The sequence below is a fragment of the Cherax quadricarinatus genome, chromosome 8, assembly GCF_038502225.1.
Source record: "Cherax quadricarinatus isolate ZL_2023a chromosome 8, ASM3850222v1, whole genome shotgun sequence".
Taxonomy (NCBI): Eukaryota; Metazoa; Arthropoda; class Malacostraca; order Decapoda; family Parastacidae; genus Cherax; species Cherax quadricarinatus.
In genome coordinates, this window is record NC_091299.1 from 39,608,805 (window position 1) to 39,628,716 (window position 19,912).

Below are 19,912 nucleotides of genomic sequence, written 5' to 3' on the forward strand. Positions count from 1 at the left end.
CTAACCATGGATCCATGAACCACCTCCTCCTGGGTCCCTTCCTGTAGCAGCACCCTCTGACGACCCTACTTTGTTACTGGACCATTCTTCGGACCTTTCTACAGCTCTTGTATCTTCTGCGAGTGACATTTTGTTTCACGTTCCAGATACAGAGGCTCGGCCCGACTCCTTTGACACATCCGACCTCTGGATGTCTTTGACTAAGCTTCCGGCCTCTCCCCAAATGGTGCGACGGTTTTTGGATCACGTGCCCCCCTCAAAATGGACTACCTCCAGTCCTGTATCTAAACAACCATGACCTTCTTCTGATGACATTATTTCAAGTGGCTCTCACGACAATCACTTCCTTTACATACTATGCATTATAGTACACAGTGGACAAAGTCTTTCACTCTACAACCAACAACTTCTTCAGAATCTCTTTCTGATCATTATATAAGCAAGGCGCTCCTACGCCATGTTGGTCATAATATTCCGTTTCATGCTGTCAAGAGCGATGCATGTATCGTCACAGTACAAAATATTAGCCAAACTCACGATCTTTCTCTCCTTACAACCATAGATGCCATTCCTGTGACAATCGAAAAACATCACTCTCTCAATTCTTGCAGTAGTACTGTCATTCTATCACATACCATTGTTCAGCATAGTTTCCAGACATGTGGTGATGACATTCTGGAACAGTTTGAGCTCCAAGATCTCCCAATGTACTGGCTGCCCGTGGGCGGAGACGCTAACCCTGCAATTTAGCTCACTTAACTTTTGATTGCCGTGAGCTTCCATCTTCGGTTTATATTGCTGGACACCGTTTACAAATCCGACAGGTGATTCCTATACCACAACAGTGTAGAAATTGCTGGTGGTTTGGCCATCCAGCAAAACATTGCAGGTCCATGACTGAATGCCCAATCTGTGGTGCCGATGACCATACCAATACATCTTGTGGCCTACCTCCCTCTTGCCTTAATTGTCAAGCTCATCCATCTTATTCTCGTCGTTGCCAGGTTTACTCGAATGAACATGAAATCCGTTGTCTCAAAAAGACTGAAGGCTTGCTTAAACCATGACAGTCTCTCATCTATGCCTCCAGTTGAGACTTCCCCGTATTTCTTATTCTCGATTTACCAAGAGACCCCCAATCTTTGGAGTCCCAATTCCTGCGGTCTCCCCTGCACAACAGCTCCTACCCCACGCCTCTACTTCTTCAAAGTCCAACAAATCCCCAAAGGGTAAATCTCTTTCATTTCCAGTCTCAATACCTGGATGTTTACCTCTTACTCGTTCTGTTGCGAATGTGGAGGTCCATCCTTTCTCTTGTACAGTCCCTTCATCTGTCCCTTTCCAAGTTTCTCGAGTTACATTTAACCTCTCGTCTCCCCCACGTTGATAAATTCCGTCGTCTCCCCAATATTTACTCAGCCTCCTTCTGTCTCCAAAAATGTTCCACATACAATGTTCTTGTCCTCTGAAACAACTGAAGCTACCTCCAACTACACTGCGGAGACTAAACCATTGATGGGCACCGATCCACCTCCTGTCGCTCCTCTTCACTCTTCTCCATCTGCACAACCCTTCGCTGCTTGTTCGTTTTCTACTACCTCCACATGTGGACTTTTCTAACCCTTCTGATCTGTAGATACCTCTACCTTCCAAATTTTTTGTGTCCTTCTCTTCGCAAATCATGGCTTATTTATAGTGGAATATCTGAGGCCGCAGAAGTAACCGGGGTGAACTTCAGGTGTTGCTCTCCCAGTTTTCCCCTGTTTGTGTTTGTTTAAATGAACCCAGATTACACTCCATGGTTATCCATCCCATCTCGGGCTATGTTTTATTATATTTATCAGATCCTTTTCCCAATGGAACCTTTAATGAAAGTGCATTTATACACTCCGGTATTCTATATCATTGGCTCTTTGTTCATACGTCGCTGCAAAACACTTCAGCCCGCATCCACATGAATAAATGGTATACAATCTGTTCTTTGTATCTCTCGCCTTCTCGGGCATTATCTATCACAGATGTTGCATTTCTGGTTTCTTCCTTACCGCCATCCCTTCTGTTACTTGGCGATTTTAATGCTCACCATTTCCTCTGGGGGATTCTCACTGTGACCTCGAGTAACTGACTTGGAGGATTTTCTCACTTCTCTCCCCCTCCTTGCACTCATTCTCTCTCTCTCTCTTGCATCGATTTCTCGGGTTGTTCTTCCTTAACTGCACTAGACTTTACCTGGTCTGTTCTCCCAGATTTGCATGACAGGGATCATTTTCCAATCATCCTTACCCCTCATGCGTACTCACCACCTCGCATCCCATGCTAGCAATTTGACTAAGCCAATTTGGACCTTTAATCACGTCAAACTGCTTTTAGTGAGGATTTTTTTTCATCCTGCATTGATGAGCTGTTACACCTCTTTTCGACCTCAGTTTTAACTCCAGCTTCACATTCTTACCCCAAACCTCGGGCAGGCATTCTCAAAGGTGCGTGCCTTGGTGGTCTCCTGCCTGTGTTTGTGCAATACGTTTGAAGCGCGGTGTGGGGGAGATATGAGTAGGACCACAAAGCGCCTCCTTGATTTTAAGCAGACGACAGCAGCCGCCTGCCGTGTCATTCGGGAAGCTAAACGCGCTTGTTGGCGGGATTTTGTTTCCACCGTCACTTCGACTTCCTCTATGAGTGCAGTCTGGAAAAAAGTATGGGAACTGAGTGGTAAAAATACTCCTGACCCGGCTTCCGTCCTTTGGGATGCCAGTGTCGTTATAGCTAACCCTTTTGACGTTGCCACCGAGTTTGGTCATCATCTTGTTAGTACCTCCCAGGGGCTCCATCTCTGCCCCTCGTTTCTTTCCTCCTGATCTGCCAGAGAGTGAGCTCTTAGACTTTTCTTCTAGTGGAGAAGAGTCTTACAACACTCTCCGCTTGCCGATCATCGGCAGCTGGGCCCGACGGCATTCATATCTGTATGCTCCAGCATTTGTGTCTGTTAACCCTAGCGGTCCTCTTACATCTCTTTAATCTTATTTGGTCGCGAGGAGTTCTGCCTCAGCTGTGGAAATCTGCCAGTTTACTACTTTTTCATAAACCAGATACTTCGGGACTTGGTGCCTCCCTCTATCGTCCCATTGCTCTTACCACTGCGGTTTCAAGGTGTTGGAAAGTCTGGTAAATAGACGTTTGATTGGTATTTAGAGATCCACAATAGTCTCTCCACTAGTCAATATGGCTTTCTTAGGGGCCGTTCTACTAGTGACCCCTTACTCCGTTTACATACATATGTACATTATACCTTTGCCAATAACCACTCGGTTATCACCATTTTTTTTGATCTTGAGAAGGCATGTGACACAACTTGGAGATATAATACGTTGACTCAAGCTCACTCCTTAGGCCTCAGAGATAACCTGTCATTTTTCCTTAAGAACTTCTTATCCGAGAGACATTTCCGAGTTTAGGTTAATAATATGGTTTCCCTGGACTTTGTCCAAGTTGAGAGTGTCCCCCAGGGATGTGTCCTAAGCACCACACTTTTTCTTTTTGCTATAAATGATCTGGCATCTATTCTCACATCTAATATTTGGTCATCACTCAATGTTGATAATTTTGCTATAGTTTGTGCAGGCGCTGACTGTCGCCTCATTGCAGTTTCTCTCCAGTATGCGATCAACCATGTTTCCAAATGGACCACTGCTCATGGGTTTAAATTTTTTATTACTAAAACGCACCAAATTACTTTCACTAGACGTTCTATCGTCCTTGATAATCCACTGAACCTGTATGGTTTGCATATCCAAGAAAGTGATACTGTCATGTTCCTCTACCTTCTGTTTGACCGTCGGTTATCCTGGAAACCTCACAACTTGTCATAGCCGACTGAACCTCCTTAAAATCATTGCTCATCTTTCATGGGAGATGATCGTGGAACCCTCCTTCGACTACATTCTGCCCTATTTTATAGAAACTAGATTATGGCCGCCAGATGTATTCAGCGGCCTCTCCAGCAACTATTTCTAGCCTTGATCCCATCCATCACCAGGAATTACGTTTATGCCTCGGTGCTTTTCGCTCTTCACCTGTTGAAAGCCTCTATTCAAAAGCGAATATTTCATCTTTGACCGATCGCCGTGGTGCTCATTGCCTCCGCTATTTAATTCGCTCTCATGACCTCCGCAATCCTCCCATATATTGGATGGTAACGGATGTTAGTAGAAGTTCCTTATTTGTACGCTGCCACTGTTTACTCCGTCCCATTTCTCTTCATCTACATTCGCTCTTGTCTTCTCTTCAGTTGCCACCTTTCTATGTTCATGTAGCATCTAACTTTCCCCTTCCCCTTGAGAAGTTACGACGGTTAGTGTCTGTTCTTATCTGCTAAAGCCCAAATACCTATAGTTGTTTCTCGCTCTCTTTTTCTTAATCACTTCCAATCTCATTTTCATGCCATCGCAGAGTACACCGATTGTTCCAAGTCTTCTGATGGTGTCGAATTTGCAACAGCGTCGTATGAGGGTATTTATTAGCCTCAGCTTGCATTTTTACAGCTGAATTGTATGCATTCCTCGTAGCATCTATGCGATAATTTGTCTCACCTCATCCCATGGTTCTCTCGTATCCAACTTTATTGTTTTTTGCTGAGTCCCTGGCCATGTTGACGAACAGAGCAATGAACAAGCAGACAATGCTGCACGGCCACCAGTACATGACCTCCCGGTTTCATATAGAGGTGTTATATTCACAGACTATTTTGCTGTGATTTATACCCACCTTCGCAACCCTTGGCAACAGCGTTCGTCTGATCTGCAACATAACAAATTCCATTCTATTAAACCAAGTATAGGTTTCTGACTGTCTTCTTGTCATCAATGTAGAGCTTGTGAGACTGCACTCTCCTGTCTTCGCATCGGCCACACTCGTCTTACTCACAGGTATCTCATGGAGAGGTGCCCTGTTCCACTCTGTGAGAATTGTCAGGTTCCAGTTTCTGTTAGCCATATTTCATTGGACTGCCCACTCTATCAACGAGCATGACGAATTTACCTCCGACGTCGTCACCGCTCTAATACCCATACTTTATCTTCTCTTCTTGCTGATGGACCCTCCTTTAACCCAGACTCTCTCGTTGACTTTTTGACGGCAACTGATTTACTGCACGAACTTGGAAGATGATGCCTCTAGCACTCCTCACAGCGCTTTCTACCTCAATCTCTTGCTACCTTCTACCCCTGCACTATCCCTTGCACCCTTCCCTGCCCTACTGCGCTGTATGACCCTTGTAAGTTTAGCGCTTCTTTTTTATGATAATAATTAGGAAGCCCTGTTTTCTATAAATGTCCTATTTGTTGTTGCAGCATAGTCAACAATTTCATTTGCTAATTCAATCGGGCTCACTCATTTCCGAATGAATTTAAAGTGTTAAAACACTGGTGGGCCATTCAGATTAGCTATTGTAATTGAGAAGGGATTATATTAACAATGGAAAATTTTCATAACACTTAACTAGCCATGGCATGAACGGCACTTGATTATTAAAAATTTGAAACGTTTCTGGAACTATTTTTATTCATTAAAATGAGCAATTATTCAGTCGTGTTGAAATTATGAGTTTAAGTATAGATGTATGTATGACGTGCCGAATAAACAGAGTGAAAACTGGTGTTTGCAATACATCAGTGAAATTCAATTTGACTATAAGGAAAAAATATTAAGTTTAATGTTAATTAATCTCAAACTGATCTAAGATATGTTTAACAGGATTAGGCGATGTCAAATTACGTCCCTTGTACATATCGTTGTTTATCTATCCATCTATCTGTCATATTTTATCTATTTATCTATCTCATTCACTCTTATTTTTATATAGATAATTTTACATGTTAAAGCTGTTAATTGGTGCAAAATAAATTTTGCTTTAATTATTCTTAGTTGTTAAATCATCAAACTCCACCCTCAAGTAAATCATAAAATATTGTTTAATAAAAATATAACAGCTCATTGGGTAATGTACATTATGCAGTTTGATGAGTATAATTATTAATCACAGTTCTTTAAGTAATACACACTACCCAGTTCACAGCTCATCATATTTACAGTATGCATGATAAAAAAATAATTTAAATCAAAAGACTTAGCTCATTGTAAAACCGATTATCCGTCAATACAGAATCTTATTATGTTCCTGTTTTTTTTATCATGTCTCATTTGGGTCCTTAGCTTCTATGGCTCACATCTCGCTTTTTATTCGTACATCTAATTAATAACTGACCGTCACACACTGTGCAACTCTATTCCTGATTATTTTTCAACCCTTCAAGCTTTCAGCTTTCAAATCCCTAGAATATTTGATACCTAGAAGATTGACAGGCACTATGAGAAAACTCGTGGGAGGAGTCAGACATGTGCAGCAAGCTACATACATCTATTGAACTGTTGCAAAATAACCCTCATAGTAAGATAAAGTTGACCTTAAATTGCAGCCAACATAGTTGACAAGTGCAGTATCGAGCCTGTGGTCGAGAACGCAACCATTGCCTGGGAGAATCGGACGTGGCTTTATGGAAACACTGTGATGGCCAAGTGCTTCTCTGGTTACATGTTTGTGGCTGAAAATGTAACAGAGCTGCCCATCGTTTGCACTAATGAAGGATGGCAGAACCAAACTGGGTGTCAGGCAGGTGAGATCTTTTACTCGTCTTGTAATTATATAAATATTTAAATAAATTCGTGATTATTATATCCTGAAACATCATTTGGTGAAAATTACAAACGTAATTAAACTGTACGTTTATATGTTCTGAAACTGAATTTATGATTCGTGATGATTTGTGATTCAGTGTGCAAGGGCGAACCCAACGTCGAAGGAGCCAATATTAACGTGTCTACAAAGGTGTGGCTCGTAGGAGAGACAGTTAACGCTACTTGTCTCCCGGGTCTCTACCTCATACCTAATGCCAGCCAAAGTCAGCTGGTGGAGTGTTTAATGGAAGGCTGGCAGAATGTAACAGCCTGTGAGGCAGGTGAGGAAACAACATTAATATGTATATCGTTAATGTCGTACATGCTTAGTATATGTACATTTTTATATGCTTAATGTTTAAGTCAAATTGTTGTGATTCATGTTTAATATATAAACCAACATTGAGGTTGAGCCTACAAAAATATTTTTATGTTGAGCCACTTTTTATTTACTGTTTCCGCCTTTCAATTTAATGTAAAATACAATTCAGTGTGCAGAAACGACAGTGAGCCGTAGTATTAAAAAAAATTACATTTCACGCACCTCTCTGAACCTTATCTGTCATTATGGAACAATGGAGAATAACACTCCTCCCACCCCACCCTGTATACATCTTCCTGTCTACACATCTTGCTCCTTACACACCCTCTGCACACGCCTGCCTCTATTAAGTTTATCTATGCTATCCTAACAGTAACTACGACCAAGATAATAGTACGATATTGACAATCACAAGAAGATGCAAAAAAAAAAATGAAGTTAAGTTTAAGGAATAAGTAAAGTTAATAAATCTCTTAAGTTTCTTATGTCTAGGTGCAAGTAATTAAAAAAAAATATAGTATATTATGGTCATCTAATAGCTCTAAAGATATCTCAGTGGTACAAACTCCTTTTATCTTGAAAATGATATATAATAGCCTGTACATAAATGGGTCAAGTTCAAAACTAGACTAACAATACTCCTTAAACATGACAACACTCAAGTCCACACCTGAAACTAAATTCTGCACTAGACTTGTAATAAATCAAAGGGAACCATCACCCAGTTCGATGTTGGGCACTATGAGGCTATGTCTTCTATATCTTCCCCAGAACACATTTTTTACCTGTAAGCTTCCTCTAATTGACCCTCACCCTTCTGGGTCACGTGTAGTCTTCAAGGTGGAGTCAGCCCACAGCAACCAAACCAGACTACCATGTTATCTTGATTTTGCAGATCTACTCCATCTTCACCTTGCATCCACCTGTGTTGTACCATCCACCCGCCAGCGTTGTAGCATACACCCGCTCTTCTTGTACCCTGCACCCACTCGTGTTATACCCTGAACCCATCCCCATTGTGACATGCATATGTCTTCGTAGTACCTTAAACCAACCGCGTTGTACCGAATATTCACGCATGTTGTACCTAGCACACACCAGCGTTGTAACTTGAACCCACCTGCATTGTACCTTACCCTGACCAATGTTATACCACCCACCTGTGTTCTTTGTACTATCCCGGATTTACTCTCACAACTACATAGTTTAGGATGTACTAACCCCTGTTGTACACTACCTATTTACCTTGAACCACCAGCGTGTGTGGAGGAGCCTGATTATGAGAACGCCAACTGGATGTGGGACTATGAAGCTTGGAAGGTGGGAGAAAGTCTGGCTGCTAACTGTACCGACCAACACCTCACTAAAGACGGCTTCACAAATACAAGCTTCAGTTGTACCTCAAATGGCTGGCTTACTGATTTTCCCTGTTTGACAGGTAAATTGTATGCTCTATGTCAGTATTATTTTTGTACTGTTTTCTTATATTAATGTGTTTTTTGAAGTGACCATATGAGCATATTTATACTTACATGTAAATTATTAAACCCAAGTGACTGATTAAGATATTAAGTAAATAAATAAATGTGAGCTGATGATATATATGACTTACACATCAGAGAACTTACTTTAATATATGGTGTGCAAAATAGTCAGTATACCTTCACAATGTTTTGTTATGAAAAACATATATAAATTCCTTTGTAACTCACGCTAAACATTGTGTAACTGTGGCAGTGTGTGAAGGAGAGCCAGTTGTTAATAATGCCACCACCACCTGGAAGTCTGGGATGTGGCTGGAGGGGAAGAAAGTGACTGCCAAGTGTAAACCCCACAACCACTTCAGCCCCAAGGTAATATAATAACCTCTGATATTGTACATTACAACCTGTGTTGCTTGGTTTACTTATTCATCCATGTTTTATCATCTTTCCTTATTTTATTATTTTTTGCCTCATCAACAATCTCCCAAGAAGGCATACTGACCTAAAGAAGGAAACACAGTCACCATCATTCATTTAAGAGCTGTCTTGCCAGAAATGTGCGGAAATCACAGCTAAAATGTCACTCTTGAATCTTATCATTCCATACCATCAATCATAGTTAAAGGCATTGTACTTCCCAGCACCTGTTCAGAAATGCTGTCTTATTCTTAAGAGCATATCAATTAAAAAACATATTTTCGTTATTCATTCCGATGATAGAAATCACAATAAAACGCGTGATTGCAAATATGAAAAAATACCACAGTGAAAATAGGAAGTAAAACCTGAGTGTTTTCATGTGCTTACGCACACATCGTCGGAGGACATGTGTATGTAAGCACATGAAAACATTCAGGTTATATTTCTTATTTTCACTTTAGTAATTTTTTCATCATTCCGAACATACTGCTGGTTGCCTAAACGCCTATCATTCCAAACCTCTTTCAACCCCTCTCTCCAACCCGTTCTTGAAACGACCCTTACCCCATCCCCAGATTTATATATTGCTTGGTCAACTTATTTTTTCAGTCTTTGTAAATGGCCAAACTATATCAATAAACCCTCAAGCCCTTTGAATTATAACTTTCAATCCATGTTCTCAGCATAATATTAAGACAACGTCATTAATCTTAAATATGACAACATTGACTCTAGCCTCCTTCCTGCAACATTTTAAACACCATATTTTATAACCATGTAAAAGTGTTGCTACCATTGTACTCTGGTACATTAACGTTATAGCCTTAACTGGAAAATATTTCTCTCTACACAGACGCCTCAATACAGCACCAACCTTTCCCTTTCACCTTTTCTCTGATTCATTTCGCCTTGCATAAACTCATCTACTGACACCTCTACCATCTGTCCTTTCTCCAATCTGATTTCCAGCATTCTATGGCCTAGAATTATCGTTATTCTCATCACGTTCTTGTTTTTTTTATGTTGATTTTTAATTTGTACACACCCTCTTAAACTTCTCTATCAACCTTTACAACTTTTATTCAGAATCTCCTAAAAGTACTGTGTTACAGCTGCGGGTTACCATATGACTAAGACCAGCGCCAGGAAACACTAGTGCAGTTTCCTGTCAAATCTTACCTAACCCAACCTAACATCAAGGAGGAACGGCGACAAATTCCACTTTAAATATTTTAACCATCGTCAAAGGCCCTACCAGATAGCCACAACTTGTGTAAATTGAGGCTCATCTGACACATCTTAAAATTACGTAATATCCATTATACGTGGTGAGACAACCCCATAGCATACAAACAAAAGCTACATAAAAACCGAGCCAATAGTGATTTCCTTTACTCCTATCTAGGAGCTGCATTTCACGAAATGGAAAATATCCCAACTAATTAACACAAAACGAAAGATGGATTAGGGACATTTAGATTTGAGCTGAGGTAAGTGGAAGAGGTCCAACTACTTAGAACAAGAGCCATTCACCGCTAAGGGCTCTCACAGCTAAATATCTGAAGAGATCCTCGTTGCTATACTGAAGTCACCTAGCTGATGCTGACAGATTTCATTACTTCATTGTAAAACACATCACATGTGATAGTATGAATGGAAAAAAAGATTTGTATAACGGGTTTTAAGCCATAACTTTGCAGAGTTGTATAAGCCTTGTGGGCTTAGCGCTTAGCGTTGACTATAATAACAATAACTGTCATAACTATTAGAATTGTACACATTGAATAGCTACACATTGTGCCTGACTCTCATTCTGGTTGAAAACTTTCCCCAGGTCTACTCCGCCACCATCAACTGCACCAACCAAGGCTGGGAGAACACCACTGGCTGTGTCTACTGTAAGTTGATATTTGTCTTTTTGCATATTTATGAGTATTCAGTAAGACTAGTTAATGAAATAAAAATTTATGAATCTCATTCTATTTTGAAATAAAATTCAAATACTGAAATTATATATGATAAAAAAATTGTGGTATATAAATACATTTTTAATGCAATATTTTAATTTCTCTATCTACTAATCCTTTAATTTTAACATAGATTCACCACTGAAGATACCTGGAAATTGCTTAGCATTAATTAATAATCTGTTTCATGTGTTCATATATGTTAATATCTTTCACTCATAATAGTAGACGTTATAATATTGAATATTATAAAAAAAAGCTTCAGTCATATAATATGTAACATAAATGTTTATCTATATACTTATCCATGTAATATAGTCTATATGTGTGACTTTTCATACAATTTAAAATATCAGATACTATAAAGTAGAATATCTCTTGTTCAAAATTCTCTGCTTATTATAAAATAATTTTTCAAAAGTTATTACTTAAAATTATTATCTATATATTCTGCTATATCACTAATATATATTTTCTTCTACAGCTAGTTGATGTACCTAAGTCTTACTAACACCATGTTCTCTTATGTGAACTCTTTGTCTTTTTTCTTCGTCTTTCTTCATGGAAGGAGTTGGGGCTTGAGCGAGTCCTGTTGTGGATGTACTAATAGTTGTGTGAACTGAATGATACTAGTGTGGATAAGAATTATGAATGTGGACGTTGTAAGCCGGTAGTGTTGAAGTGAAGCATGTGTGTGTGTGTGTGTGTGTGTGTGTGTGTGTGTGTGTGTGTGTGTGTTTTAGGAAGATAAAAACATGCGACAAAAATTTGGAAAAAATAGTTAATTTGTGCGGTCTATATACTTTGCTCTTCAACTCTTAGCATATACAGAAGATGGTGACACATGGAATATGTATAACGATGAGAGAGTATTATGTCACTGTACGAGACATTACAAACAATATGTACAGTGACACGTACATTAAGTTTTAACTGGGTTACACGGGTTTAAATCTGAGAAAATTTACGCGATTGAATGATTTTTTTTAAATCCAATCTCAAAATTACTTCGAAGTTCCCTTGAGCCTTAGACAAGTTGAAATTTAACTGGAAATTCTAAGTGTGGATTCAGCTACATGTATTTGTATTTTGTAACTGATATCCGATCTGAGTTACGGAAGACGTTTAAAAACTTATTCATATTATTGCTTTCTTTACTAACATTTTTTTGGCTATAATGAACGAATCTTTGTGATGTAAAATGAAGGTTTGCAAACTACAGCCAATCACAGTTCAAAATAACACATAAAACTTTCAGATCTTATGTCTAGGAGAGTTCAGCCCATTTTTAAAAGGTTAGTAAAGAAATCCATAATGTTCATTGGGAAGACAACTCCTTACCAAACATATTGATGAATCCACACGTTTTAGCTCCAAATAAATTTCCATCTTATCAAAAAGAAAAAGGAAGACGATATTTTACGTTTTGTTCAATGAAAATCCCTATGAACACTTAACTTTTCTCAGGTCCAAACTCAAATAAAAGATGACCTGTCATCCAGTTAAAATTTATTATACACGGGTTATTATATATTGTTTATCGTGTCTCCACTAGTTATACGACACCCAGTCTCTTCACTATACAGAATAAATAACTGAATATATATATATATATATATATATATATATATATATATATATATATATATATATATATATATATATATATTATATATATATATATATATATATATATATATATATATATATATATATATATATATATATATATATATATATATATATATATATATATATATATATATATATATATTTATATTGTGCTGAATAAGTAAAACTGGTCAATTAGCAAAAACTCATTTAAAATTAAGTCCTTTCCAAAATTTTCTCTTATGCGTTTAAAGATATATTTCTTTCATTTGTGTTAGTGTCAAAATTAATCATTTTTGTACCAAAAGAACCTCAAAAAACTTACCTAACCTCATTTTAACAAGTACAGTAGGTAAAACTTGCGATTTTCGCTTAAATGTCAACTCTCTTCTTTCCGAATAAAGCAAGCTAAAATCTATATATACAATAATTTCACAAAGATCATTCTGAACCTAACGAAAAGTATATATTTCAATTTGTTTGTTTATTATTAAATTATTGTAAACTTATGTAAAATATATTTTGTTCGATTAGGCTAAATTAATTGTGTCAGTAGTGCTGTGTTCTGTAGCATATCAGTTATAACCGTTACTGTTGCTTGTGAGTCACTGCCTCCCGGACTATGACGTCACGAGTCCCCTCTCCTTTCGAACTGCCTTACCTCAGGCTGAGTCACTCAGAGAGTGGAGTGGAAGGCGGATAGCGCACTACAAGGCCAGGCTCTGGGTTCTCTTTTCACCATACTTCAACATTAGCTACCAGTAATCCAACGTGGTTGTTTATTATATCCTAATCCTCCACCGAACCCCCATGATAATTGCGCTTGTTATAATAAGGTTAGGTAAGTTTTGTAAGAATCTTTTGGTATGAAATTATTAATTTTTACATTAACATAAATGAAAACAATATATTTTTAAACGTATAAGATAAAATTTTTAGAAAGGACTTAATTATAAATGAGTTCTTGCTAATTGACCAGTTTTACCTAATCGGCACGACATATATATATATATATATATATATATATATATATATATATATATATATATATATATATATATATATATATATATATATATATATATATATACAAGGAATTCGCGAGAGCAGGCGAAATATACACAAACACTGATCTCTGGCTGAAGGAGACTCGAACCTACGAACCTTAGGACAAGGTATGCAGTGCTTTACCAGTCTACCCACACTGGACAATACCTTGGCGTGTAGCTTGCGCTACACGCCAAGGTATTGTCTAGTAAGGCTGATGCATGCAGGGGATGAGATGAAAAGCTGTAAGCCTTCTCCCTGAAAGCTGGCTGCCTTGGATCAAACGTGTAGCGCAAGCTACACGCCAAGGTATTGTCCAGTGTGGGTAGATTGGTAAAGCACTGCGTACCTTGTCCTAAGGTTCGTAGGTTCGAGTCTCCTTCAGCCAGAGATCAGTGTTTGTATATATATATATATATATATATATATATATATATATATATATATATATATATATATATATATATATATATATATATACGTGTGTGTGTACATATTATACTATCTGCTGAAAGGGACATCAGTTGAAGAGGGAATTATACAGACCAACAGTTTTCCATTGTTTCTGCTCATGTGAGTCTTTTTCCTAATATCAACTAGTGTATATTTTTCTTTCATTGATATATGTGTATATTTATAATGTTTAATGAGTGTATGAGAATAAATTAGAACTTAATGATTATTTATCTGTATTTTTTATATATAAATTGCTGTTGCATTGTAAAAACTTTGTTTTGCATTACCTATGTGTACAGTTTATGTTTTGTAAACAATATTATAGAAATATGTTTTATTGACCCGTAACATACATGATAACTAATTATGTAAGTATTGTTTTATTGACCAGCAACATACATGAGGATCATTATTATGTCAGTGTTGTTTTATTGACCTGTAACATACATGATCACTATTATGTCGATGTTGTTTTATTGACCTGTTCCCTAATTGATGACTCATTATTATGTGTAGTTCTCACTATGGTGACTCAAGACCATCATTGAAGACTTTACTACTCAATATTCTTTCCTACCCACCCTATTTTTCCTCCATGACCCCTGTCTCACCCCTCTGACCCCTACCTCATCTCCCTGACCCCTGTCTTACTTCTCTGACCACTACCTAGCATTCCTTTCCCTGTTTTACCCTTCTCACTCCCATGACCCTTGTCTCACTCCTCTGACCACTACCTCACATCCCTGACCCCTATTTTCTCTCCCTGATCCGATCTTTTCTCCGTGATCCTATATCTCTCTCCCTGACCCTTACCTTTTTTTTCTCAACCCAGACTTGTCTCCTGACTCCATTTTTCTTCCTGGCCCTATCCTTTCTCTGACCCTATCGGTCGTTCCATTTTTCTTCCTTGAGCCCTATCTCTCCTCACTGATCTTATCTTTCTTCCGTGAACCATTTCTTACATCCTTGACATCTATCTTGCCTACCTGATCCTATCTTTATTAGTTTTTTTTATTAAAATGCGCTAAACCCGTGAGGGTAAAACACTTTTACAGTAAGTAGAACCAGTTAATAGAAAAATAATTTTTTGAAAAAATATCCGAGGAAATAGTGAATGTGACAGAAATATGCTAAGGTGCAGCAAAATAAATGTAGAATATAGCAAAAAGATAATAAAGCAAAGGTAGGATAAAGTAAAGGGAGAAGGTAAATTACAGTTAACTTCAGACTCTGTGGGTGCGATTTTAACTGTAATTAATGGTTAAAAATGTACAGTCAACTTGAGAACGTAACAGAACCCAACGTAATTCTAGTTAATATAACAAAACTTAAAGTAACCCGAATTAAGTAAATAAAACCTAACATAATTTAACCTAAAATATTTTATGCACCCTCATAAATAATAGTTATACAGTGGAACTCATATAAAAACATGAAAATCATATGAGTTACATTGCGAGAAGTAATATCAAGAATATCACAACGAGAAGACGTTCCTGCGGTCGTAGGTTGACAAGGACTCCAATGGAAATAAGTCACATTTTTGGTCTCTTCAGGGTTATCCTATGTAATTCTCGCTATGTATGATAATTGTACTTACATGCATCTGTGCCTAAATAAATCTTCCCAATTTTCCGGAGTCAAAGACGCTACTTTTTCCCCCCAAAATAAGTCTCTTAAATTCACCCAGCATCTTTGAGACCGAAGTACCGTTAATCTTTTTTTTGTGTTTGTTTGTTTTTCAAAAATATAGTCAGTTTGAATTGGGGGGGAGGGGGGCGTCCTCGACACCGGAGCGTCTTATTTACCATAAAATTCGGTACTACTAAGTGTAAGTGAAAATGTTATGAGTTGTGATCGGCCAGGTGAATCACTTGACTGAATACTGACACATGACTAGCTGGGCCAATCAGGCGTCCTTCCTGAGTGCTGTCTGCCATACAGGAAGCAATTAATATGGCAAATATTTCCCGAAATAAGAGTTAACACGAAAATTAAATGCTTTTTTTGGGAGGGGGATTGAACAGGTTTCTTGTATTTAAAAGGTAATTTATTAGCCAATTTCTGACGCGGCTGCAAAGTCAATACTAACCAGGTAAAACAAAGCAAATGTGATAGAATGAAGCAATGAGGACTGAATAAACCAAAAAACAAAAAACAAAGAACAAAAAGGTAATGTAATACGGAACTGTGAAATAACAAAGGAAGGTGACACAAAAAAGCAATGATATACAATAATGAAAAACTGTCTATAAAGCAATGTGATACAAAAAATAATGCAGTTAATTAAAAGAAGTATGGAAAAAAGTGATGAAGGAAAGATAATGCAATTAAACGGATGTCAAAGTATTAAGCAATTGTCTTATATAAAAAAAAGGCATTGCAGTAAAAACTAAAGAAATATGATGGCAAAAAATTAATAAAAAAAAACAATAACAATATAATGAAGGTGATAAAATAAAAGCGATAAGACAATGGGGACAAAATAAAACAAAAAGATATATAAAAAAAATTAAATAAAGTTATATAATAAATATGACAAAAAATAATATTGGTTACAAAATAAAAAAAAGATGGCCAGGGTGTATTACACTAACCCAGCACTGCCAGGGTGTATTACACTAACCCAGCACTGCCAGGGTGTATTACACTAACCCAGCACTGCCAGGGTGTATTACACTAACCCAGCACTGCCAGGGTGTATTACACTAACTCAGCACTGCCAGGGTGTATTACACTAACCCAACACTGCCAGGGTGTATTACACTAACCCAGCACTGCCAGGGTGTATTACACTAACCCAGCACTGCCAGGGTGTATTACACTAACCCAGCACTGCCAGGGTGTATTACACTAACCCAGCACTGCCAGGGTGTATTACACTAACCCAGCACTGCCAGGGTGTATTACACTAACCCAGCACTGCCAGGGTGTATTACACTAACTCAGCACTGCCAGGGTGTATTACACTAACCCAGCACTGCCAGGGTGTATTACACTAACTCAGCACTGCCAGGGTGTATTACACTAACTCAGCACTGCCAGGGTGTATTACACTAACTCAGCACTGCCAGGGTGTATTACACTAACCCAGCACTGCCAGGGTGTATTACACTAACCCAGCACTGCCAGGGTGTATTACACTAACTCAGCACTGCCAGGGTGTATTACACTAACCCAGCACTGCCAGGGTGTATTACACTAACCCAGCACTGCCAGGGTGTATTACACTAACTCAGCACTGCCAGGGTGTATTACACTAACTCAGCACTGCCAGGGTGTATTACACTAACCCAGCACTGCCAGGGTGTATTACACTAACTCAGCACTGCCAGGGTGTATTACACTAACTCAGCACTGCCAGGGTATATTACACTAACGCAGCACTGCCAGGGTGTATTACACTAACCCAGCACTGCCTGGGTGTATTACACTAACCCAGCACTGCCAGGGTGTATTACACTAACCCAGCACTGCCAGGGTGTATTACACTAACCCAGCACTGCCAGGGTGTATTACACTAACCCAGCACTGCCAGGGTGTATTACACTAACCCAGCACTGCCAGGGTGTATTACACTAACCCAGCACTGCCAGGGTGTATTACACTAACCCAGCACTGCCAGGGTGTATTACACTAACCCAGCACTGCCAGGGTGTATTACACTAACCCAGCACTGCCAGGGTGTATTACACTAACCCAGCACTGCCAGGGTGTATTACACTAACCCAGCACTGCCAGGGTGTATTACACTAACCCAGCACTGCCAGGGTGTATTACACTAACCCAGCACTGCCAGGGTGTATTACACTAACCCAGCACTGCCAGGGTGTATTACACTAAACCAGCACTGCCAGGGTGTATTACACTAACCCAGCACTGCCAGGGTGTATTACACTAACCCAGCACTGCCAGGGTGTATTACACTAACCCAGCACTGCCAGGGTGTATTACACTAACCCAGCACTGCCAGGGTGTATTACACTAACCCAGCACTGCCAGGGTGTATTACACTAACCCAGCACTGCCAGGGTGTATTACACTAACCCAGCACTGCCAGGGTGTATTACACTAACCCAGCACTGCCAGGGTGGAGTACACTAACCCAGTATTACACTAACCCCACTGCCAGGGTGTATTACACTAACCCAGCACTGCCAGGGTGTATTACACTAACCCAGCACTGCCAGGGTGTATTACACTAACCCAGCACTGCCTGGGTGTATTACACTAACCCAGTACTGCCAGGGAGTATTACACTAACCCAGCACTGCCAGGGTGTATTACACTAACCCAGCACTGCCAGGGTGTATTACACTAACCCAGCACTGCCAGGGTGTATTACACTAACCCAGCACTGCCTGGGTGTATTACACTAACCCAGCACTGCCAGGGTGTATTACACTAACCCAGCACTGCCAGGGTGTATTACACTAACCCAGCACTGCCAGGGTGTATTACACTTACCCAGCACTGCCAGGGTGTATTACACTAACCCAGCACTGCCTGGGTGTATTACACTAACCCAGTACTGCCAGGGTGTATTACACTAACCCAGCACTGCCAGGGTGTATTACACTAACCCAGCACTGCAAGGGGTGTATTACACTAACCCAGCACTGCCTGGGTGTATTACACTAACCCAGCACTGCCAGGGTGTATTACACTAACCCAGCACTGCCTGGGTGTATTACACTAACCCAGCACTGCCAGGGTGTATTACACTAACCCAGCACTGCCAGGGTGTATTACACTAACCCAGCACTGCCAGGGTGTATTACACTAACCCAGCACTGCCAGGGTGTATTACACTAACCCAGCACTGCCAGGGTGTATTACACTAACCCAGCACTGCCAGGGTGTATTACACTAACCCAGCATTGCCAGGGTGTATTACACTAACCCAGCACTGCCAGGGTGTATTACACTAACCCAGCACTGCCAGGGTGTATTACACTAACCCAGCACTGCCAGGGTGTATTACACTAACCCAGCACTGCCAGGGTGTATTACACTAACCCAGCACTGCCAGGGTGTATTACACTAACCCAGCACTGCCTGGGTGTATTACACTAACCCAGTACTGCCAGGGAGTATTACACTAACCCAGCACTGCCAGGGTGTATTACACTAACCCAGCACTGCCAGGGTGTATTACACTAACCCAGCACTGCCAGGGTGTATTACACTAACCCAGCACTGCCAGGGTGTATTACACTAACCCAGCACTGCCAGGGTGTATTACACTAACCCAGCACTGCCAGGGTGTATTACACTAACCCAGCACTGCCAGGGTGTATTACACTAACCCAGCACTGCCAGGGTGTATTACACTAACCCAGCACTGCCTGGGTGTATTACACTAACCCAGTACTTCCAGGGTGTATTACACTAACCCAGCACTGCCAGGGTGTATTACACTAACCCAGCACTGCCAGGGTGTATTACACTAACCCAGCACTGCCTGGGTGTATTACACTAACCCAGCACTGCCAGGGTGTATTACACTAACCCAGCACTGCCTGGGTGTATTACACTAACCCAGCACTGCCAGGGTGTATTACACTAACCCAGCACTGCCAGGGTGTATTACACTAACCCAGCACTGCCAGGGTGTATTACACTAACCCAGCACTGCCAGGGTGTATTACACTAACCCAGCACTGCCAGGGTGTATTACACTAACCCAGCACTGCCAGGGTGTATTACACTAACCCAGCACTGCCAGGGTGTATTACACTAACCCAGTACTGCCAGGGTGTATTACACTAACCCAGCACTGCCAGGGTGTATTACACTAACCCAGCACTGCCAGGGTGTATTACACTAACCCAGCACTGCCAGGGTGTATTACACTAACCCAGCACTGCCAGGGT

At 39.8% G+C, this 19,912-nt stretch overlaps 1 protein-coding gene across 1 annotated transcript in view; it reads left to right on the forward strand.

Moving 5' to 3' along the window:
* The window catches only part of LOC128685266 (uncharacterized), a 245,819-nt gene extending 233,323 nt beyond the window's left edge, over window positions 1-12,496 (forward strand). The window contains exons 25-29 of the mRNA XM_070083031.1: window positions 6,471-6,668; window positions 6,828-7,010; window positions 8,310-8,489; window positions 8,789-8,904; window positions 10,790-12,496. Coding sequence (XP_069939132.1) covers window positions 6,471-6,668; window positions 6,828-7,010; window positions 8,310-8,489; window positions 8,789-8,904; window positions 10,790-10,948 — 836 coding nt within the window. The 3' untranslated portion in view covers window positions 10,949-12,496. The remainder of the gene's footprint in view (window positions 1-6,470; window positions 6,669-6,827; window positions 7,011-8,309; window positions 8,490-8,788; window positions 8,905-10,789) is intronic.
* The last annotated feature ends 7,416 nt before the right edge of the window (window positions 12,497-19,912 follow it).